The sequence below is a fragment of the Papaver somniferum genome, chromosome 3 (genome assembly GCF_003573695.1).
Source record: "Papaver somniferum cultivar HN1 chromosome 3, ASM357369v1, whole genome shotgun sequence".
In the NCBI taxonomy this organism is placed as follows: Eukaryota; Viridiplantae; Streptophyta; class Magnoliopsida; order Ranunculales; family Papaveraceae; genus Papaver; species Papaver somniferum.
In genome coordinates this window covers 84,625,951-84,649,669 of record NC_039360.1, presented here as the reverse complement: position 1 = coordinate 84,649,669, position 23,719 = coordinate 84,625,951, and the positions used below count along the sequence as shown (strand labels likewise).

The 23,719-nt window shown below is 36.3% G+C and overlaps 3 protein-coding genes across 5 annotated transcripts; 2 read left to right on the top strand and 1 right to left on the bottom strand.

The window, feature by feature from the left end:
* The first annotated feature begins 8,247 nt into the window (after positions 1-8,247).
* On the top strand, positions 8,248-11,508 carry LOC113361425 (ribosomal RNA small subunit methyltransferase E-like). Of its 2 annotated transcripts, none has more exons than XM_026604676.1 (8): positions 8,248-8,497; positions 8,580-8,653; positions 9,288-9,430; positions 9,534-9,580; positions 9,789-9,897; positions 10,028-10,089; positions 10,708-10,822; positions 11,191-11,508. In XM_026604676.1, the coding sequence occupies exons 1-8, from the start codon at positions 8,342-8,344 to the stop codon at positions 11,340-11,342; spliced, it is 858 nt and encodes a 285-aa protein (XP_026460461.1). In that variant the 5' UTR covers positions 8,248-8,341; the 3' UTR covers positions 11,343-11,508. The 2 variants fall into 2 exon arrangements, with proteins under 2 accessions (XP_026460461.1, XP_026460462.1); XM_026604677.1 differs by having other exon boundaries at positions 10,708-10,863; positions 11,191-11,329.
* Positions 11,509-13,353: 1,845 nt separating this feature from the next.
* On the top strand, positions 13,354-14,412 carry LOC113361424. Its single transcript, XM_026604675.1, has 2 exons — positions 13,354-13,750; positions 14,106-14,412. The coding sequence occupies exon 1, from the start codon at positions 13,525-13,527 to the stop codon at positions 13,720-13,722; it is 198 nt and encodes a 65-aa protein (XP_026460460.1). The 5' UTR covers positions 13,354-13,524; the 3' UTR covers positions 13,723-13,750; positions 14,106-14,412.
* Positions 14,413-18,365: 3,953 nt separating this feature from the next.
* LOC113356707 lies at positions 18,366-21,966 on the bottom strand. 2 transcript variants are annotated; one of them, XM_026599920.1, is made up of 3 exons: positions 21,188-21,966; positions 19,414-19,613; positions 18,366-19,223 (listed from the first exon to the last, which is right to left on the bottom strand). In XM_026599920.1, the coding sequence occupies exons 1-3, from the start codon at positions 21,858-21,860 to the stop codon at positions 18,678-18,680; spliced, it is 1,419 nt and encodes a 472-aa protein (XP_026455705.1). In that variant the 5' UTR covers positions 21,861-21,966; the 3' UTR covers positions 18,366-18,677. The 2 variants fall into 2 exon arrangements, with proteins under 2 accessions (XP_026455705.1, XP_026455706.1); XM_026599921.1 differs by having other exon boundaries at positions 19,414-19,601.
* Between the last annotated feature and the right edge of the window lie 1,753 nt (positions 21,967-23,719).

The window sequence follows — 23,719 nt, the reverse complement described above, 5'->3', positions numbered from 1 at the left end:
AATCAGCCTCAGAAAGATCATCTTCAGAGATGCAAACACTTTTACTTTTATCAAGTAATTTAGTGTTCTTTTGTGCTTTGAAAGTAACATCCTTCACAGATTTGGATGTATGCTCATGATCAAAGATCTTTAACTTCCCAACCAGAGTATTTTTGGAAAGCGTTGCGAGATTATTTCCTTCAACGATGGCATGCTTCTTAGAATCATATCTAGATGGCAGAGATCTGAGAATCTTCATTACAATGTCCTTTTCAGGAATAGTCTTACCCAATGCAAAATATGCATTAACAATTTCAGACACTATGTGATTAAACTCATCAAATGAATCTTCATCTGCCATACGAAGGTTTTCCCAATCAGAATTTGGGTTTTGAAGCCTAGCTTATTTTTCACAGGTATTTCCTTCAAATATGGTTTTTAAGATATCCCAGGCTTCTTTAGACTTTGTGCAAGTAGTCACATGATGCTGAAGATCTGGGGTAATGGCATGTATGATAGCATTTAAGCCGTCAGATTTTTGCTTTGCAGCAAGGATTTCTTCTGGACTATATATACCAATATCCTTAGGTATAGATACACCACCTTCTGTATTAACCGGAGGATCATAGCCATTAATAACACGTACCCATGTTTGAAAATTGCGAGCTTGGAGAAAAGCACGCATAGAGATTTTCCACCACAAGTAGTTTGAGCCATCGAAAACTGGTGGTACGTTTATTGAGATAGAATTTTTGTCCATAGAGTCAGATCGCTACAAGCACAGACTTGTGAGGTCTTAAACGTGTTTGCCTGCTCTGATACCAATTGAAAAAACGGGGGTCTAACAACCTCACCCAATATTTCTCTTAGCAATCTGTATGGACTAACTCCAATATACTTTCAAGAGAATCAACTAGACAGTCAGACTCAATCTTACGAAAAGTATATCAAAGATTTGTATCTCAATTTCTCGATTTTATCCTCAATCAAACAAATAGAAATCTGCGAGCCTGATTGAATACAAGAGAAATAACTTGAACGGTACCAAATACCAATGTTCAAGGATCAATCAATTTCAATCAACAACCAAAGGCTGGATTTACCAATTGATCGATTCAATGCACAACCTGTGATATTTCAATTATATAACAAAATAAAATGCGAAAAAGAAATAACACAGACACCAGAAGTTTTGTTAACGAGGAAACCGCAAATGTAGAAAAACCGCGGGACCTAGTCCAGATTGAACACACACTGTATTAAGCCGCTACATACACTAGCCTACTACAAACTAACTTCGGTCTGGACTGTAGTTGAACCCCAATCAATTTCACAATGATCCAAGGTACATTTGTGCTCCTTACGTCTCTGATCCCAGCAGGATACTACATACTTGATTCCCTTAGTTGATCTCACCCACAACTAAGAGTTGCTACGACCTAAAGTCGAAGACTTTAATAAACAAATGTGTCTCACACAGAAAAGTCTACAGGAATAGGTAAATCTGTCTCCCACAGAAATATCTATGGTTTTTGTTCCGTCTTTTGATAAATCAAGGTGAACATGATATACCAGACTTATATTCCCGAAGAACAGCCTAGAAATATCAATCACCTCACAATAATCTTAATAGACTAGCGAAACAAGATATTGTGGAATCATAAACGATGAGACGAAGGTGTTTATGACTACTTTTTCTATCTTTCCTATCAGAGAAATTAATCTCAAGCCAATCTTACGATTGTACTCAAATACGACAGAAACAACAAGATCAGATCACGCAACTGCAAAGAATATAGTTGGGTTTGGCTTCACAATCCAAATGAAGTCTTCAAGTCGTTCACCTTCAGGGTATCGAGAGAAACCTAAGGTTAAAGGAGAATCGACTCTAGCTTATATAACTAGTATCACACAGAAGGTGCGGGGATTAGGTTTCCCACTAGAGTTCTCCTTTATATATTCTTCAAATCAGGGTTTGCAATCTAATTTATCTTGGTGACAAAGCATTCAATATTCACTGTTAGATGAAAACCTGACTAGATTCAAGCTAATATCTTTCAACCGTTAGATCGAACTTATCTTGTTATACACAAACGAAATGTAACTTCATTTAGGTATGAGTAACCGTACCTAAACGTGTACACCTAGTTGGTTCAACAATAGTTAACCAATGGTCAGCCATATGAGCACTTTCATATCAACCTTATTCTGTTAAAGCATAGCTCGGTTGAACCCACCAAGCATTGGTATGTCAAGTTTGGTTGTCATATTTTAGTAAACCAAAACTCATTTAAAGAGTCGCTTTATTATATACTAGAGTCAACTTCGTATAGGTTAGCTTGAAAGTATTAGGATATGAGACATTACAAGTATTACATGAAGACTTGAAGAATGTGAAGAAGTACGGAGCTACAACGACAACATCATTCTTCCACTTGAGGTTAGTAATATTTGACTTGAACTGTTTCATTCCCTAATGTATCTTTCAAGTCGTGCATATTGAAAACATAACTGCGAATCTATGAATGATTATACTCTAGTTAGACGTAGTATTAAGGAATACAATACGAAGTATAACGCTTATCTTTTGAACTTCGTATATAAGACATCGACATAATCGTCTGAATGTTGTTGTGATTATGTATGGGTATGAGGTGAAGATTTCATCATAGGAAACAATGTTTTACATTCGTTTAAAGGAAGTAAATTCATGTACTTGTTTTGTGAATCGAAAGGGAAATCGCTAGGCTTATTGGTATTGTTATTCATTGCATATCTTTTGAACTACCAATATGTGAGATTAGTATAACCGCTCATGACTTGCTTATGTTCTTGGTAAAACTATTCACAAGGCCTGACTTTTGTAGTGGTATGACTTTTATTAGGGAAACCAATCTTAAGTAATCACCTAAGATGGTATGATCGATTTAGTGTTATTGGTATGACCAACTCTAGGCAAAGGGGAACCGATCCTAGTAAGAGGCGCAACCGATCACACGAGGGGAATCGATCCTTGTAAGAGGTGCAACAAGTTTTTAGTTATTGGGAACCGATCTTATGAACATGTGCAACACGTTTTTAAAAATTGGAAACTGATCCTATGGACATGTGCAACAAATACAAGTTAGATACCATATATATGTGGGAACCGATCCTAGTACCTAGTCAACCAAGTTTTGGTCACTAGCGTGACTAATTCTAGTACCCACATGGAGGTATAACCGAAACTTTTTTTGGTAGAACTGTGAAACCCATGTTTGGTGATTTGATAGGATAATCAATCACATAGTTCTTGGGAGTTAGATGAACCAATTCTAAGCTTGTTTGGAAGTGTGGCAAATCAATTCCAAGATTGTAAGTATGAAAAAGGACTTACAAAGTAAAGATGTCGACATACTTTGAACATGTGCAGCAACGCTTATCTTTTATTGTTCAAAGATATTCCTTAATAACTAAAGGAGAATCCCGGATCGAAAATAAATTGAGAATCTTTTAATTAATGTTTTTAATTTTATATTTGGAAAATAAAAATTAGTAATGTGCATTTACTAATTGGAGACTTTCTTAGAGACTTCAGTCAATATTTGGACAAAGCATTTCCAGGAATTATGGAAACCCAATTTGGAATTTATTGCATATCTTGAGAATATTTTCGCTTTTGAAAATTCCTTGGTGTCCAAACTTCCTTGGTCTTTAAATATCAAAGTTTGCATTTCGAGCAAATTAATCCTTAGAGCCAGCAAAACTGCCTAGTTGTGTTGTTACTATTGGAGCCGCCTATTCAGAGAGGAAAGTAACCTAATTAGGAGAAATCTCTTACGACCGCTCGGTTTAAAGACTTCTTTGGGATTGAGAAGCTCTATTAGTACCGTTGGTGGGAAACTAGATAATTGTGGTTTATCTTTTATTTTCGATTGATTTGATTGACTAACGATTGTTGAACTTTGATTGCACCTAATTTGTTTATGCTTGAGAATCTTCTCTTCTGATATAAGATTTACTCAAACTAGATCGAAGTTTTGACGGGGATCTTTAGACTGTTTGTATATCTAAAGACGTCTTGTGATAATCCATTGTTAACAGACTCCGTTCTGTGTGTGATTGATCACAAGAGATTCAAGTTGATTGTGTGCAGGTGTTTATTGAAGATCTAAGAAGATTTGAAGACGAAGAAGATTTCTAATTTGGGTTCATAATCTTTGGTGTGCACAATACTTATTTCGGGTAAAGAGGATCCAACTATAATAAATTTATCTTTGTGATAGATTTGATTGATTAGTTGAGCAGATCGACATCAATACTATTCTTTGTGATTCAAAATATTGATTGCAAAATCTTGACAATTACTTTGGTAGTTGTTATTGGATAGATCTAAGGACCTGGCAAAGGAGTTTATTGGGATAAACGGAAGAGCCTTTTGTCGAACTCATATCACTTGGTTGAAAGAGTTGTTACCGAACAGATTTGTTGTTCCTTTACTATTTGGAATACGAACCAAATAAATTGTTCCACGTACGTAACTTATTACAAGTTGGAGGCGTGGGAATACAGACGGAACTAGGTGAACTATAGTTTTAGTTGCTTGGTCTAACTATACGAAGTTTGTTTGATTTTGTATAACGGCTTAATCCTGAGAGTATTTAATTCTGGACAAGGTCTCGGGGTTTTTCCGCATTTGCGGTTTCCTCGTTAACAAAATCTTGTTGTGTCATTTACTTATATTTTCCGAAATTATAATTGTTGTTATTATAATTTAAAGTAAATTACACAAACGTCAATTCCTATTTACTTGATAACAATCCTATTGTGTTTGGTTAAGTCTGAACCTATTATCAAGTAAACATACTTCGTTGTCGTATTGTCTCGATCTCGTATCCATAGACGATCACACGAAGTATGAACTGATTATTTGTATTGTCTCGACTCGGTCTATAGACAATCACTTTCAGAGAAAGGACTTATAGGTGGAAAAGTTTTAGATTGAGGTATATTTGGGTACCCTCATCTTTTCATATTCATCTTCACCATAACTTGTTCAAATGACTCAAATGAACTAGTTAGAGAGTTGTTCTATTACTTAGATCTCATAGAAGTATACAAGACACAGTCGAAGCAAAAACGATTTTGATTCACTCGAATCGTCATGAACATTATAGCCACGGTTTGCAAAGATTGCGTCCTTAATTTATAAATGTCTTAGTTCACGAATAAACCTTTTTTAGAAAATAACCCACTTAAGTACGCATACGGGTACGCATACTTAAGTACCCGGGTTGAGCTTGTTTTTGGTTTACAAACTCTAGCAGAAATTCACGGGATGTGAACTTCCAACAGTACGCGTACAGGTACGCGGAATTATCTCCGGTCATCCTAAAGCAGTAAAGTAAGCATACTTTGGTTCAAGGATTTTGGGGTCAAATGCGCGACGTCTTACGAAAGGTCGATTCCTTCCTATTGACACGAAACATTTTCCAAAGTTATCAACAACGCTCACAAAGAAAGATGCCAGTTGACGAGTATACAGAGGAGTTTTACATATTGGGTTCGAAAGTTAATTTTCCGAAAACCACTGCCCAACAAGATAGTCGGTGTTTAAGCAGGTGGGATCCTGGAATCAAAGAGGCGCTTTACCTTCAGCAAATCAAAAAATCAAGATACTAAAACAATAAAAAGGTTTTTTTTTTTGATGGAAAAAGAAACTTATATTAATCAAGAAATATAGTACAAAAGATTTATAAGCTCATTTTTATCAAAAACATTGGAAATAACACTAGATTTTAAAACTCTTTGTTGAAGGTGGGATGACATGTGCCGAAGATGCTTTATGCGAGCTTCTTTTGCAATGTAATCCGCCGCGGAGTTATATTTCCTGTTTATATACTTTACCTGAGCTTGCAGTAGTTTTTCCAGAATTTCTGCGCTCCAAGGAGAATCTTTGCAAGACTTGTTGATCATCTCCGCCAGAACTTTGCAGTCCGTTACTATTGAGACACTATATAATACTCCCTCCGTCCCTAATAAGATGAACTACTTGGTTTTAAAATTTGTCCCATAAATAGATGACCTATTTCACTAATCAAGGGATATTTCTAAAACTACCCTTTTAATTGATTATTTTTTCTATAAGAAATATGTATAATTTGATAGTCATGTTTATATTCGTTGCGTAGGTGTTTTAAAATGCTTTTCAACGGTATAAAGTTTATAAAAAACCGTGGTATAGTTTAAGAGATAAATCGTTTCTAAATTTTACTAATTATTTCCCATAAGGGTATAATTGTAAAAAATAGTTAAATATACTCCACTTTCCTCCTTGCCTTAAAATTTGTGCAAACTACAACTAGGTCATCTTATTAGGGACGGAGGGAGTATATTTTTACTTAACCAAAAAGACGCTTATAACAAGGCTTTTGATTCTGCATGAAAAACTGAGGAAGCCCACTCCGATCCTGCTACCATATATGCATGAAAGTTTCGTTGTCCACAGATAGGCCTGTCAATGGAAGAATATCCGTCGAATATTTAGAATTCTGATATCCGACAGGTTAAGCACTATCGGATATTCGATATCCGATAATATCCTATAGGATATCAAAATCAGATATCGATTCCGATAGGTTAAGCTATCAGATATCGGATATTTATTCGATAATATCCGATTCTGACAAGAAAAACAACTATTGTCTGTAAAACATATGCAGAGCAGCAAAGGTCATATTTAAGTTAAATTTCTCATACATACCATCCAAATTGTCTTCAAAAAGTCTTAAAACATTACTCTTAAGTAGTTATGTCTCTAAGTAAGTCTCTTACACACACATACATGAAAAGAAACACAAGCAAATGCTATAGAAAGTAAGATAAGTATCTGTCACTCTCCTCTCCAGGCTCCAGCCTCTGACCCTCTTGACTTCATTCGTCGTTGATTTCCAAATTTTCCATATATGCATTCAGACAAACACACATAGATTAGATCCAAATTGAAGTGCTAACAATAAATAGAGATTAGTAGTATTTCAGAAAAAAAACATCCAAGTAGATAGTTTGTTTTGTACTGCTCATTGCTCTCTAAATCAAAATATACTGGTCAAAACCAGCATCCGGGATGCTTTTCTCTTATGTAGTCATAACATATTTCAATAGGAACTAAGAAGAATAACAGATTACAGATGGATCTATGCACTGAGTTTAAGCAAAAAAAAAAAAAAGAAAAAAAAAATGTTACCTTCACAAATGAAGTCTGACAACCAATCGCTTAAGCACAACAATGCTTCAACAAGCTCTGGATCTAATGAAGCTCTGTGTGTTGTAAGCACTCTACCACCTGCACTGAACATTAATTCGGATGCCACACTGGCAAAGAAATTGTAAAAAAAATAGCTTCAGAACAGAAGAACCCTATGTATTCCAAGCATAAATTGACGAGAATAGGTAGTTATAGTCATAGAGGCAGTTGAATTACCAAATACAAAACCCGTTGGTCGAAAAATCATTGAATACAAAACCATCTCAAAAATAGATCAATCCAATCAAACCCTAAAACTAATAACTAACAATATTTAAGTTAAACCCATCTCAAATCTTTCTCTAATTTCATCCATACATGTAAGTCATATCAAACCTTAATTTTTGATTGCAAGACAGAAACCCTATTTTCATGTGAATCGATGAATCGAACACAAAAATCGAACATAGAAAATAGAAGAGAATCAGTACCTGATTGAGCGGGTGAGTGATTGATAAACAACTGAGTGATTGATTGATCTAGAGAGGCAGAGACAAAGTGGAGATTCGAGAGCGACGAGAGGCGACTGAGAAACTAAGAAGAGAAGAAAAAAAGAAATGACTTCTCGAGTCCTCGACTACTACTAGTGTCTAGTGGAGTGAAATAACTAAATAGGAGAAAATTACAAGTACGTCCTTACTCCTTAGCATATCGGATATCTAAACAAACGGATATAGGCTAATCTGATTCCGATATGGTAAGAAAGAAATACCCGATGATATATTATATCCGATATCCATCATCCGATAAAACGGATAAAATCCTATAGGATCTCGAATAATCGGAAACGGATTTCGGATATCGGACAGATATTGACAGGCCTATCCGCAGAGTAAGTAAACAATAAATGAGCTAATCCAAGCTACTATGCAATACAGAAACAGAGACAACGACTTATGACAAGTTTATCCTAACAACTCAGGCCCAGCTCAATATTTTGAATTTCTCCTTGTAGAAATCAGGCTTCAGGGTTTTCACTTTTCCGGATGCTGTGTTCGCTTTTCTAGTTTTCTTCTATTAGCGAGCGGGAGGAATCTCTTTGAACATCTAACAGTTTCTCACTCTTGATAAGTTTAAATGCAAACCCTAATTCAAAAACCTTCTTTTACAGAACTTCTAAGTCGTTCATGGAGGAAAGTTGCGAGTCTTCGAGCCTATTCTAAAATAGATTATCCTAACCAATCACGCGGTGGTCTTCCTCGTTTTCACTCTGAAGTTCTTCCTCCTTCCAGGGCACACTCACGAACTCTCTATCTTTAATCAAATTATTAGATTTTTTCAATTATTATTTTTTTTGATCATTTTATCCCTACAGGGCAATGTTGTTCGAGTACAAGGAGAAGAGTTTTGGCATATGACGAAGGTATTGCGTTTGAAGGTCGATGATAAGTATGAATTTTATGTGAAATTCCTCTAATTGCATTTCTAAGAAAATTTATAAATCACAAATTCAATTCACTTTTATTTTTATGATGCTGAATTATCAATATTATTAAAAAGAAAGAACCACTATACCGAAAATCATTTACAAAGTAAGTTTGAAACAAGAATTTTGGTGTACAAGAGCAATTGAATGCCCTAAAGTATGAATGCTATGGAACAACTTTTTCTTAAGTTACGGTGAAGCCACTTTTGAAGCCCTTTCACTAGAGTTATATTAATGTGTAACATTTACAACATGTAATCCAATTGTACCGATTGATGCATTTGGATTACCAAGTAAGATAAAGATATATCGCCTTCTGCCGCTTGTTTCATCAAAGTAATACAATTACCATGTAATCCAATTATACGAAATCCAACTACCATGAACCAAACTTGCTGTAAACACTTAACTTGAAGTCTTATTTTTTCAGTTATCCGTCATGACTTGATTCATTTCGCTTAAGTTCTTCATGGTGCATCACAATTGCAGTCTCGATTTTATGTTATAGATTCAACGTATAAGATACTTGGGGTGTATGAAATAGTTTTGGTGTTCTTATTCAGTAACTCATGCTTTTTTCTCATGATTACACGTAAGGGTAGAGCTTTTCAATGGGTTTGGAGCTGTCATTGAGGGTTGCATACAGAAGATAGACAAAACTGGTGCTGATTTCATGGCTCTAGAAGATCCAAAAATAGTTCTTGCCAAGAACACACAATGGCATGTGTTTGCAGCGTTTGGTTAGTCTTTATTTGCTTCATTGGTGGTTTTGTGCTACTGTACTCTTGACAGACATGCATATTGAACAGTGAAAGTTAATTACTTAAATCTGTACATTTTCAGGTACATTAAAGGGTGGCCGAGCAGACTGGTTAGTTGAAAAGTGCACTGTAAGTGTTAATGCGCAGCATGGTTTTCTTAAATACAACATGGTTTTTAAATGTGTCATAAGAATCTAATATTTTGTTTCAAATCTCGTCATGAGCAAAATACTTCGATTCGGTCTTGTGCCTCACACTCTCACTTGATTAACAACGTTAAGAGAAGGTTCATCTTCCGATTGTCAAGCTAGGAGCTAAACCTCTTTATTCTCCTCAGGAACTGGGAGCTAGTAGCTTAACGCCTCTACTAACCGAGCGCTCTCCTTCAATCTCAGAAAACAGGGTGGATAGATTGCAAAGGGTGATTCTAGCCGCGGTTAAACAATGTAGGTGATCAGCTCTGATTAGTATACCGAATCACATAGGTGAAATTTAACTTATTTTATCATATCATTCTATATTTTGAGGATGCTTTTTTAGTCATTTATGTTTCCTATGTTCGATTTTTTTCCATAGGTCAACGATTGAATGAAATGACTCTGAAGCCTCCAGCAAAAGTTGCCAACATTTTGCCTAGTGTGAGTACCTATGACTCCCATCTGTGTGATTAATGAATCTAGGCATTGAACACATTATTTAGTTCATATCCATGTTTGGCTGTTAAGTGTGGAAACTCAATGGCAACAGACGTTATTCCAAGTTATCACTATAGTTCTATAAGAGCCTTTGACTTCCCATCTTTTTTCTTTTCGTCCACCGTACTGGGTCTTGTATTAAGTTTCTGCTTCTAACAAGTAACAACACACTATACATCTTTTGAATCCAGTAGCTTTCTTACCATTCGAGGTAGCAGTGCAATATCTGTAGGCTGTATCTTTCTTACCACAGATAGGGCAAACTGGATAAACGTCAGATGCGATATGCTGCAACGGTGACTGTAACTATCATTTAGGGGAACAATACAGTAGGTTATGGGTCAGTGTAGCTGCACATTAGTTTTTTTTAGTGCATTCCTCTACTAATGCAAGTACATAACATGGCTGCAGAAGTTGTATCTACTATCTAGTGTTCTAAAATATATGTATTGTATCTCACATGTAAGCCCTGTACAAGAGTAGTACCACAGTCATAAAAGGGATTACTTATAACCACTGGTAGAAGAATTCTAATGCTTTGCTATGTTGAACTTTATTTAGATTGCCCAGTCAAAGTTATCTCTTCTGGCAGCTGCTGAAGCAACATCTCTTGTTAGTACCTTATCGAATAAGCAGGTCGCCGCCAGCGGGATGATAATTGTTGGACCAGAAGGGGGTGGGTATATTACTTGAAGTGCTTCTATCAATTTTTTGCTGGTTTGTGCTCACCTAAATAACATTAAAAACGCATAATCGTTTTATTTATCATTTGATGTTCTTTATTTCAGTATTTGCGTTTTCTCAGTTTAGATATCAATTTGTTCTAACATGAGTTTAGAAATTTAGGCTTGACCTTGTAATGATCCAAAAATTAACCATAACTGTACAGAATGTTAGTTTTGGTATGTCAGTTTTTCTTTTGTTCATTAAGGTCTCCACGTTTTAGATATATTTATCGGTTTCGTTTCCTTTCTAAACATTCTTTCAGGAAAGTTTAGTAAACTGCTCGTACAATCTTATCAGTTGCATCCTTTTTTCTCCCAGATTTCACCGAAAAAGAGGTGAAGATGATGACTGAAGCAGGTGCTATCCCTGTTGGTCTTGGTCCACATCGTCTGCGGGTTGAAACTGCGACAATGGCACTTCTGGCAACTGTGATGTTATGGTCTGACTCGCAACAGCCAGTGGATTCTTAACACCCCCCTCGTAGTTACACCAGTGTATGATATCTTATAAACCTTTTTACCTTTTTACCTTTTTTCTCACCTTTCATCCTTAGTGATTTCGTAAAGGATGAACTAAGTTGTTGTACAAGTTTGAATTCACTATGGAATTAAGGGTGAATCTAGATCATTTTCTTCAGTAGAGCTTGTATGCCTGTCCATATATGTTCACTCATGGTTGCCTACCTTAAACAACTTTAGCTTCTGTGGGAGCTAGGAAGATCAAAGCACCTGTAGAAGTGGAGTTATGTGCTCAATTAGCGGTCTAATTGTCAGTAGTTTATTTCCTCAAAGAATGGAGTTAATTAGGCTGCACTCTACTTCTCCCATTTGAAAATTCCGTTTGAAATCTTTAGTTCAAATCATGCAGTCATACATAATCATTATCAACTTCTATTGACAAAAAAAGATGAGGAGTGAAAATACTTCTTAGTTCTTACGGCTTTGCTTGGAATGTAAGATTTTGGAACCATTCAAGATTAAACTGTTTGGTTCCTAGTTCTTACTTGCTTGACTTGTCTATGTAGTAGCTTTTTCCTTCTTGCTAGGTGGTTCCCGCTGTTGCTTAGGTCCATTTTGTGTTTCTGTTCAAACTCCTAGCTTTAGAAAACTAAAATGTGATACATTGATAAATGTGGTCCAATTTCACTTGTTAATTCAGCCCTTTCCATGATAAACTTGACCTTGGTTAGTTATTGTTATTCAACAAAAGTATGCATCACCCTGTCTTGTTTATTTTATTTTATTGTTTCTGTATCCAATCCTTACGTCACATAGGTTTGCTTTGAGGTCTGTCTCTATTGAAAAATCCTGCTTACCAGCACACTTGCAGATTTTAGTTTGTTATTTTTCTGGTCCCCTCTTGACTGTTTAATGCCTGCATTGTTTTTAGTCTATAGAAGGGTAGATATTGTCAAGGTTTTCGCTATTTGGTTCTCACTGTTGTGGGAAAGAGAGTTTGAGCTAAGACTGAGATGCTTTCATTACAGAAGTCACAACATTAAGAACGGTATTAGTTTGGGACCTAGCATTTGTCACCAAATTGGTTTTTGCCCTATTAAATATACAAGCAGAATAATCTCTCCGTTTGACTTGATGATTTAAGTCGATAATGATCGCATAAATGCTAGCACAAATCAAAATTTGACCAGAAAATTACTTTCAAAGGACATGACAACTGAAAATTCGATGCGAGCTCAATACGTAGTTGAGTGTTAATGCGCCTCAATTTTGACTTGAAAAGAAGTTCCAGCGGCAGCAATCAGAACGTTCGAGCGTGCTATGTTTCGAGGAGTTTTGGTCTGAACTACCATCTACTTACATGTGTGCTGCCGTTCGGTCCGATTTAATGAAGCTTTAAACATGGATCATGGTGCACGTGTGGTGGAGAAATAGGCCGACCACCACGACCCTCTATTTATTTTATTTTTCTTTTTACTTGGCCAGCCAAAATTGTGGTGGTCATGTGCGTGTTACCTAGCAGGCTAGCACAACGATTTTTTGTTTTCTAGTTTGCATTTCCGAAACAGTCATTCAGATACTTAGATATCTGAATTCATCCATGTGGATCTTTTACTATTTTCCTCTCTAGTCACTTTGCATTTACTAATAGACCGTTAAGTGGGAAATCGATGTTAGCTGCATCCTGCAGTGGATAATCAACAAAAAAATTGACTTGCTGATTGAATCACGGTCATTAACCGGGATTGCAGTTTTCAAAGTTGGGGTCTACACTTGGGATAGTACAACAGTAATAATAATGCACATCGCAAGTAGATGATAAACCGTTTAGCTGCTGCTCGATACTCCCGATGATGAGGAACAGTGAGTTATCCACTTTATAGACTGAAAGACCTGCTATCTGACGGTCCAAGTTTAATCAGATAACGGCCGACTAATCTCGATGGCGAATTGGTAATATTTACAAATAATAAAGGCATTAAATATATGTTTTCCTTCTACATAAATACAGGGAGGAGGAAGAATTAGTAAAACAAGAGGAAACGCAAGAGCCGGAGAGAGTTGTGCAGATCACGTCTAGAAGAGGAAAGTATAGTAAAAGATAGATTCAAACAAGAATAAAGATATAAGTTAATCTTTATTTGCTTCATTTGTATTAGTATCAGTTTGCTGTGTTTGGTGTGGTGATGCTGCAATGGCTATTCAGTTGGAGAGTTTAGTGGAGTCGATTAAATCGAAAGTGAAGTTTCTAAAGAAATCAAAGAAGAATAAACCGTATGTGAAGATGGATAAGAGTTCAAGTGTTAGAGTTGAGATTAAAAGCAGGAAAGCAAGAAAACTTATTGATAAAACTCTTAAAGTTGCTGATCGTCCTGGAAAGAAGAGTCTCTAATTATCATCATTTTAATCTTTACTAAGAGGTATTATTTTCATTTTTAATCTCAGTTTCTCTATCTCTATCTCTATGTAGATAAGAAGATTTTCATTTCCAAGTTCTTCATGGTTCGTCTAATGTAACAGTGTTTTCTTAGCTAATGTAACTCTCATGATTCAATTTCAAATGTTGTTTCTGATTATGAATCGGTGGAAGAAGATTTGATCTTAATAATTACTAATTATTTTCTGTATATTTTGTTTAAGAAAAACAGTGATTCGAAATATCTTTGTAAAATATACGTAGGAAATAATTAATAAGATTTGAATTTATTTTTAAAATTTGAAGTTCGATATAAATCACGTACTTGGATTGGATTTATTAGTTCCGTTTCGATCCAGCTTTACAGTTTCAAGTGCCGTTGTACATACGTGTCGAACTGGGAGGGACTCTGACAATCTGACTGTGCTAGCTGGTACCCTAATTTCTCAGAAATTGTCATGTAGTCTTTTAAGAAGAAAATCAGAAATGATGATTCAGTAGGTGATGGGGATGGGGATTTGTGCAAAGAAAAGGACGGTACCTTGTTTACGGATCGAGTGTTCCCTTGAGAAATTGAGGTTATCGGAGAGGTGCCGTTACCAGGATCGAAGTAGTGGGAGAATGAGAGAGCTGACGAATGACGATCGCATTCTTTATACTTAGCCGAGGATTCGATTACACCATTTGAATTTTTTATTGTGTTTTTCTGGCTTTTTTATGTTTTTAGGATGTAAAAGATTAATTAAAAACTGATATGCGACGGCAAGATCAAAGCTCTGCTACCGACGGTTGTTCACATTTACTAATTACGCAAATCAAATGTTAGACTTACGATCAACCGTCTGCATCAACCTATGTTAGCACATGATTGGGCCCTGATCATTAAGTTTTTTTTAATTGAATCAACTACTTAAATGAGATCAAAATGATAGCACATCAATTCTTAACCCCCGACTTATAAGAGTTCTGTAAGCGCCGACAATTAGATCGATTTGTATACACAAAATTGATTAAAAAGACCAAAATCAACAATTCTTGGGTGAAATGGACAGTTAGATTTTGATACTGTTTAAATGGACAAAAATGTAAAATTAGGCGGGATGTAATCAGTTTCATCGTGCCCGTTTTAAAATATTTTTTCTTATTTCTAATTTACACAGGATGTATCCAGTTTCATCCTTGCTATTTTTTAAATTTAAGCTAGGATGAAACTGGTTTCATCCTTACTATTTATTTTTTTTGGCCATTTCACCCAAATTATTTTTTGCTCGTCCATTTGAACCGTGATTTAAAAATATTTGGACAAATGACCCATTTTCCGATTTGTATACTAAAACACAAAATTGATTAACAAGACCAAAATCAACAATTCCTGAGTGAAATGGACAATGAATTCATTCAGTATAGATACTCATTTTTTTTCAAGTAGGTCAATATTATGTTTCTGGTTTACATAATTCTCTTGTGCGCATTTACCACTCCAATAAAATTTAGAATCATGGTAAGTATCCAAGGTTGAAACATCATCAGCGTTGGACATGAAGAAAATGAAAAAAAAAAAAACACAAAATTGGTTAAAAAGATCAAAATCAACAGTTCCTGAATGAAATGGACAGTTAGATTTTGATAATGTTTAAATGGACAAAAATGTAAAAATAGGCAGGATGTAACCAGTTTCATCGTGCCCATTTTCAAATATTTTTTCTTATTTCTAATTTACACAGGATGTATCCAGTTTCATCCTTGTTATTTTTTAAATTTAAGATAGGATGAATCCAGTTTCATCATTGTTATTTTTTTTCCCATTTCACCCAAACTATTTTTTACTCGTCCATTTGAACCGTGATTTAAAAATACTTGGACAAATGACCCATTTTCCGATACTAAAACTACGCAGGTGTAGCCACTAGCCCGCGCCATAATAACACGCCATTCCATTCTTGCCTTCCGCCAAAAAATGACCCGTTGGGCATTCGGCTTAAGGGCTAACCATGACAAACTGTAAACACTAACAAATAAAATTCCATCAACATTGCATAGATCAGGACTTGCACAAACAGAGAAACGCGAGTTACCCTGGCTTGGAATAGCTAGTCGTTTCTCTTCAAAAACTTGATTTACCGTTACATGTAGATAATTCAATGATTAATACATTCACGAACATGGATTCGAACATGTCCAAGTCTAACCATTATTTTCTTTGTAGAATTTAGTTGTCCAACATACAACCACATGTTCTGTGATAAGTTTTAGCAATTTTCAACCCAGGAATTCTAACAAAATAAACTTGCAATTCCCAATGACAACCAGTTTTTCTGTGTGTTTTTTTGACTGCAGATCAGTAGTATGAGAACTTAGAAATTTCCTTAAAAAGAGTACCAATACGAAGTATATAGTCCCCAAACATATAGAAATTACGCACGATTTTGTTGTCAAATTGACGACTTGTCTAGCGTTTTTCATGTCTACAACTGCCGGTACACTAAAGCGAATACGCGAAGAAAATGAACGATAAACGAACATGTAATCACTGTTTTGATTTGAAGGAATTGAAATATGTTGATTGTCCAAAAAAAAAAGGCGAATTCGCAAATTCACCTAATTTGAGACTAGAATTAAAGCTTCAGTCGACATAAAAAATAGGGTTCCATACTCAAGTATGGGAACGGTGCCCATCGAAGGCAAAGCGCCATAATTTAGGCTTTTTAAATGTTTTTTTATTTTAGGAGTCGATCCCTCCTTATCGATTAACAGGAGTTATCGTACCTAGTTCTATACAGAAAAGCAGAAAAGCAAGCTGAGACTTCATAACCCAATAATACGTGATGATCCTAAAAATAAAACGATTTTTTTGAGGACCATGGTTTTTTTGGGGGACCATGGTTTTATTTTGGGTAAAGACATTAGAAGTAATTTTAGGTCACCCCATATCTAGTTATTTATTTAATACCTAATCTACCTTCTTAATTAATTTTAGGTTATGATTAGTGAATGATTTAGTTAAAAATAATTAGTGAGATTAAATTAAAAGATGAGTTTATTATTAGTTGAGTAGAATTATTGAGAGAGTAGAGTTAGAGAAGATGAAGATGAAGGAGAAAAACATGGAAAATAAAAAAAAATTCCAATTCACTAAGTTTGAGTATTCAAATGATGAAAACTCATCTGATTCTTCATCTCCATCCTCTCCTAGAATATTTGTTAATCTTCAAAATGATACGAATTTGAACTGGATTTTGAACAGTTCGGTTACTTTATATGAAGAACAAGTAACCGAACTCATCTGAAGCTGTAGTTCGGTTTCCCCGTGAGATGAACAAGTAACCGAACTCATCTGAAAGTGTAGTTCGGTTACTTGTTCCAAACACGCAGGTTACCGAACTCTCAAATAATAGAATTTCTAGGAGTTACAGCGTTATGTTCGGTTGGTTCGCAAACTGCATGCACTTTTGATCTAACCGAACTTTACGTAATATAAGAGTATATAAGTTTACAAAGTTCGGTTCTTTCGCAAACTTGAACCTAACAGCTAACCAACCAAACTCTGAGTTCGGTTTATGCGATAAAATTGTGTGAAGTTGCCGAACTTAACAAACAAAAAAAATGTGAAGTTCCAGCGTCTATTGGCTAAGTTCGGTTACTTTGTAATTTTAAAAGTTTTTGCGAACAAACCGAACTCTATTGGCTAAGTTCGGTTATTTTGGAACTCAACATAGTGGCCACAACAACACAGTTCGGTTAGACTGGATTTGTTTTTTTTCGGTTCTAAGGGTGGAGTTCGGTTACTTTGTAGTTTTAAATTTTTTTGCGAAACAACCGAACAGAGAGTTCGGTGACTTAGTTTTAAATCCAATAGAACCGAACTGTTCTTCGTGTTCTTCATTTTCAAGAAGTTTGGTTAGTAAACTAGGGTTTTTTGGAAAATCGGCCTAACCGAACATGGCTCTGTAACTCCTGTTAAAACCCTATTTTGATGATTTATGTTCGATTGAAGCAATCAAAATCAAATTAAAGTGAAGGGTTTGTTGGAAAATACCTCCGGAGTGGTCCCATGGCAGAATCAGGTTGCGGCTGGCGTCTTTTATACTCGATAAAATTATTATGTAACCGAACTTAATTGTGATTGCTTTGATGTTGTTACATTTCTTAAATAGGCGGTGGTGGTGGTGGTGGTGGGAGGAGGTGGTGGTGGTAATCGGTGGTTGGTGGTGGTGATAATCGGAGGTGGTGGTGGTAATCGGCGGTGGTGGGCGGTGGTGATGGTGGTGGTAATCGGTGGTTGGTGATGGTGATAATCGGAGGTGGTGGTGGTGGTAATTGGCGGTGGTGGGCGGTGGTGATAGGGAAGGTGGCCTAATAAAACCATGGTTCCCTCAAAAAAACCATGGTCCCTAAAAAATCATTCTAAAAATATGGCCCTCTTAAGGGTTTTTTTCTGGGTCCAGGCCCTCTTAAGCAACCAATACTAGTAATCATTCATTCTACTCCAAAGCATATGATGACTGATGCCAGGTAGAAAAGGTGACCATGACATCTGACATTTAGATAGCAATACCTGCTCAAATGTCACCTTATGCATGCAAAGATGGTATGTAACAAACAATGCTGAAAAGAGTGTGTTAACAACAAACCCAGTAATAGCGGAGACTTCGCCATTCAATATTAAGTTTCTTGCAATCCTCAACATCATCAGTGACGAAATTGATTTTTTAAGCCGTTGTAATTTCCAGGTATCTGTTACATTACCACAACCAAATATTCACTTCCAAGTTCCAACCCCTACTCTTCAGGGAGTTTCATACAAAAACATCACTTGGCCAGATGCAAGGACATTCACTGTTCACACAAGGGAAAACACGCACCAAGTATAACACACAACTTTACACCGTCTTCCTTTCTATAGAGTCCAGAGTGTTTGAATCTTTGTACGCTCAAGGGTGTCTTGTGTCTTTCGTAAGAATGGAATCAGAAGAATGTGTGGTTGGTCTTGAAATAATATGTAGACTTTCCTCATCCTCGAGATCACTGAATGATACATCTTCTTCTTCCCCAAGGGGGATAGTGGTCCTACTGTAATCACCCATTTCGGAACTATCTTCTAACCAATCATCTCCATCGTCATACTTCTGGTCTAATATTTTCGAGACGCCAGCTAACAAATCCCGGTTTCTGTGATGGAGAACTGGCTCTTCTTCGACCACCGACTTATCCACAAATCTCGTCTCACTACCATACACCGGGCAGTTTGGGACGGAATCATAATCTGCCACTGTTTCAGAATGAAAGCCTTCGTCACTGAACCTATTCTGTTGCACTTCGGGATAATCGTCAGATGATGCAGAAAAATGATTCTCTTGTAGAGGATAAGTGGACTCTCTATTGTAGGATGTGCCTTTTCTTAACCAATCTGGATCTGATGATTCTTCCTTTGTCCGCTTCTGTAACTCACGCATCCACATAGCTCTGCCTTCCACAATCTGCAACGAACAAGATTCATACTTATAAATAAACTAGAGACAGAACAGTCATTTCAGACTGACAAAATGTAGTTCTTTTCTTTCTTCCCCTTTTTTTTCCTCAAACTGTAATGACTGCGTAAGCATAAAGATTTCCGCAAAATAGAATACTAAATAAGTTGTAGAAAGATATACAACGGCAGAAACTTACCTGGGGTGTTGACAAAAGATCAGCATCATGTTTACACAGTCTAGAATGTAGAAGAACAAAATAAACCTTCCAAAAACATCCTTCACTCATATGTCTTGGGCAAAGTTCAATCCTTAGAGCTGCAAATCTTGGTGAAAGGCGTTCAATAGCTAAAGCATGTTCATACTGAGCATCAGACATATTGAAATCTGAAAAAGAAACTTCACAGGAAAAAAAGAAGTGAGATAACACAAAAGGATCACAAAGAAAATTGTTTTTTCTATGCATAAACTATGAAATTTAGAAAAACTAAACATGAGAAGAAGGAAATTTTCTAAAAATTCAATCTTACAACTGCTGTAGAGTGAATAAAAACTACAAAGATTCAGCTTTTGAATACATAATTTCAAAGAGTTCTTGATAAGTGGAAGTATCAATGACTAAGTGGCAAACTATGCACGATCAATTAGCTTTCAAAATTCAATGAATGTTGTCATACTAATAGAATTTCGTTGAAGTCACATAGAAGGAAGAAGGTGAATAAATGAGAAATGAGAGTTCCTAATATTTAAGATTTTAACCTCCAGAGCAACTAAGCAGCTTAAACATAACCCGCATCAGAGGCTTTTCCTAGCTATCTGGGGTCAACTTAATACAAACAGATATCAATTGGATATATTTATTTCAACAACTTATGTTCCGGGTGTCCTTATTTGATTATTCATATCTTCACTAAACCCCATCCCAAATTAGTTCCTCTAACAATTATCTCTAAAGCATATTAACCATCTTCCTTGTTCTCCTTCAGAGTATCTCCAGCAAGTAGTACACTGGTACCACATGTGCGTACATCTTATCTTTCCTCAAAAATACATCAGTGTATCTCTGTTTTTTGTGAACAGATTTTATTTACAGATTACTGATTACCATAACCCTCTCATGCATAGGCTAGAGTGCTATTCCATTAACTTCCGGTTCTTTGATAATATGCCTCATTGAGACAAAGTCAGAAATACACCTTGACTACCCGTAAAATTGAAACATATAATGCAATAAAGAGGCGGAATATTTCGAGGAGAAGCAGTTGGTATATGAAGGAAAAGTCAAAAAGCGTTAGGCAAAACTTATGACCATGTAAACATAAGAATTGTACTATCAACAAGGAATTAGTAAAATGCTCTGGCTTTTGACAATTTTTGAACCCATACTGAAATTTATTTGGAAACACTATCATTCTCAAATCCACTTATTCTCGAGGAGACCAAATTCCAAATTCATAATTAACCGGTTTCCACAGGTTCTGCACTTCCTATTTAGCCAACTTTAGAATTTCCTCTTCACGGGACTAAAAGTACAAATAGCTGTTTCCTACATGTTCCACACAGATATCAGTTTTTTCTCCAATCTCAGATAGATTTTTGTTGACAGGACTGATATGCATTCCCAAATTCTATAACAAGCTCTTGTTGGCCTCACTTCAACAACACACACCAAACAGACTTGAACACTAGAAAGTATCAACTTTCAACTTCAAGGATTATTGCAGTTTTAGGTTCATGTTAACAACTAAAGTGTATGCGCATTTTCAGAACCTAGTGTGACAAAATGGCCGTTCCCCAATTCTGAACAGCAAACTACCGTTTTTCCCTCAAAGCTTGACAATTTTCAAATCAATGCTAACATGAATTTCATTAACTTGTATCAATAACGTCAATTTACGCCCAAAATCATCAGACTACAAGAATTCAAATGACAAATATACTGCAATAATAATGATTTTAATAGATAAACATACCGTCAAATTCTTCATCATCAACAAGAGGAAAATCCAGCCAAGTTTCAGGATGCATAGCAATATTTCTAGCAAACATCAAAACTTCATCAGTAACACCAATAGCACCACCAATCGGATACTTATCTTCAGATTCTTCTGTTCCACAAGGATGTTGAACCCTCGGTGAATCAACCCTAGGAAGTTCATCAATAGCTTTATCAATAGAAAAATCAGAGATCTCAATATTCTCATATACATCCCCCCCACCGCCACTGATTCCATTAACTCTGGATGAATCATAACTTTCCTGATCAGAAGTTTTATCAGTTTTTGAATCACAAGGATTCCATCCAGAATTTGAAGATTCAGCAACAGAAGATTCGTCTTGTCGTTGCTGCTGCTGCTGTTGACAAATAGGTGTAGCAGGAGGAGGAGCAAGAAAAGACGCAACACCACGTAATTGACGAGTTAGGGTATTTGTTAAATCTTCGAGATCTTCTTTAACACCTCTGCCCGATGAAGATTCAACTGCTTCTTCTTCGGCATAATAATTAGAACTATTATTTCGTTTACTTTGTAATTCTGTATTTCTTAAATGATCATCGTTATCCTCATCTTCTTCGTCTTCTTCTTCGTCATCGGAGATTCTCAGAGAGTTTGCAAGGGATCTAGCCAGCCATGAAGACATTTCCATGGAACAGTTTGATTTGATTTGGTTACAAGTTTTTTGAGGAGGGACGAATTTCTGGGGGAAGTTTCATTGGGGCAAAGGGGGAGTGCGTCAGACTGATGAGGCATCGAACAAGATTTTGGTGTTTTGATGCGATGGCTTATTTTTGGATTGAGTCTGTGGGTCCAGTCGGAGGCAGTTTTTTAATCTGTTGGGGACAATATTGCCATATTGGGACCTTCTGTTCCATCACCTTTCAACTTGGAAAAAGTTCATTCTCTCGGATTTACTGGGTGTCAAATTCATTCTCCAATTCTCTCCATCACCGCCGTATCAGTCTGCTTTTGTGCAGGGTAGGAAGACTTCTGATAATGTGCTAGTTGCATACGAAATCATTCGTACTATGAGAGCGCGGAGGGGAAAAGAGTTCCTAATGGGCATCAACATCGACATGTCGAAGGCATCGGACAGGGTCGAGTGGAAAATTTTGGTACATATGTTATGAGGAACTTTGGATTTAGCGAACAATGGTGCCAACTTGTAAGTCAATGTATCAACACTGTTTCATCTTCTATGATGGTAAATGGTGTGCCAGGAAATCAATTCCTTCCCTCGAAAGGTCTAAGACAAGGAGATCCGCTATCTGCTTACATTTTCATAATGTGTATGGAAGTGTTACCTCGTGCGATAGCGAAGGCTGAGGATTCCAACCTCATCCATGGGATAAAGGTGGGGAGAAATGCCCCCACCAATTTCCCATCTCTTATTTTCCTATGATTTTTTAGTATTTTCATTTGCCTCTACTTTCGAAGGTGAGAACATCTTAAAAGTTTTCACTGACTTTAGTAATGCTTCGGGTCAGTTGATAAATTTTGAGAAGTCCGGAATTTTCTTTAGTACCAACTCTCATCAGAACACTATTAGTAGTGTTAGAAACATTTTTGGGGTTAGTAGGATAGCTTTGAATGATAAGTATTTAGGATCACCCCTTTTTACACACACATCTAAGGTGAAGTCTTTTCAAAATGTTATGGATAGGATCGAAAATAAACTTCAAAACTGGAATAATGATATGTCATGTGCTTCCAAGTCCGTTCTAATTGATACTTGTACTACTACTATTCCTATGTATCAAAATGAATTTTTTTAGGATTCCTGTTACGGTTAATTACTAGCAAAATTAACAAGATCCAACGTGATTTCTTATGGGGAAAAGATGTTTCCATATACATAAGAGTTTATATAAAGCATGGGGTAATGTTTGCATCCAAAGGAAATGGGGGGTCTGGGGTTCTTGAATTTGCAGAGTTTTAACAATGTTATGCTAGCAAAGATAACGTGGAGACTTGTGCAGGATCCTGGTACAATGCTGGATCAGGTAATGAAACACAAATACGACCCAGGCCATATCCTATTAAACAGTGAAAAGGTATGCCCTGACACTGCTTCGTGGGGCTGGAAGAACATCAATAAAGAAATTCCTAGAATTAGCTCAGTTTGGATGATTGGAGACGGGAAGAATAACAGAATCTAGGAGGACTTGTGGTGTACCGAGGTAATGGCTAATCTGCAACCACTAAATAAACTAAGCAAGAGGTTCACTTTCCTTGCTGAGCTAATTGATTGTACATGTGAAAGGTGGAAATGAAATATAGTCTATTGAAAGTTTGTTTTCAGAAAGAGGTAGTGGAAATCAATGAGGGGTGCGAAGACAAACTGGTATGGAACCTAGAAACCCGTGGAAAGTTCACAAATAAGTCACTCTATAACCAGATTGTGACTAGTGGCCACCATGAGCAGTAACATGACAATGATATATGGAGCAAGGTCTAGAGTCTCAACACAATGCCAAGGATTAAAACTTTCCTTTGGAAATGTGTCCA

What these genes read in the sequence shown, in the direction of transcription:
- LOC113361425 (XM_026604676.1), top strand. Translation starts at nt 8,342, where the DNA reads ATGCAAACCCTAATTCAAAAACCTTCTTTTACAGAACTTCTAAGTCGT. An exon ending in AAGTTCTTCCTCCTTCCAGG is followed by an intron (nt 8,498 to 8,579) that starts GCACACTCACGA and finishes TTATCCCTACAG; the next exon opens with GGCAATGTTGTTCGAGTACA. An exon ending in GGTTAGTTGAAAAGTGCACT is followed by an intron (nt 9,581 to 9,788) that starts GTAAGTGTTAAT and finishes TATTCTCCTCAG; the next exon opens with GAACTGGGAGCTAGTAGCTT.
- LOC113361424 (XM_026604675.1), top strand. Translation starts at nt 13,525, where the DNA reads ATGGCTATTCAGTTGGAGAGTTTAGTGGAGTCGATTAAATCGAAAGTG.
- LOC113356707 (XM_026599920.1), bottom strand. Translation starts at nt 21,860, where the DNA reads ATGGAAATGTCTTCATGGCTGGCTAGATCCCTTGCAAACTCTCTGAGA. An exon ending in TGATGATGAAGAATTTGACG is followed by an intron (nt 19,614 to 21,187) that starts GTATGTTTATCT and finishes TTTCCTGTGAAG; the next exon opens with TTTCTTTTTCAGATTTCAAT. An exon ending in ATCTTTTGTCAACACCCCAG is followed by an intron (nt 19,224 to 19,413) that starts GTAAGTTTCTGC and finishes TGTTCGTTGCAG; the next exon opens with ATTGTGGAAGGCAGAGCTAT.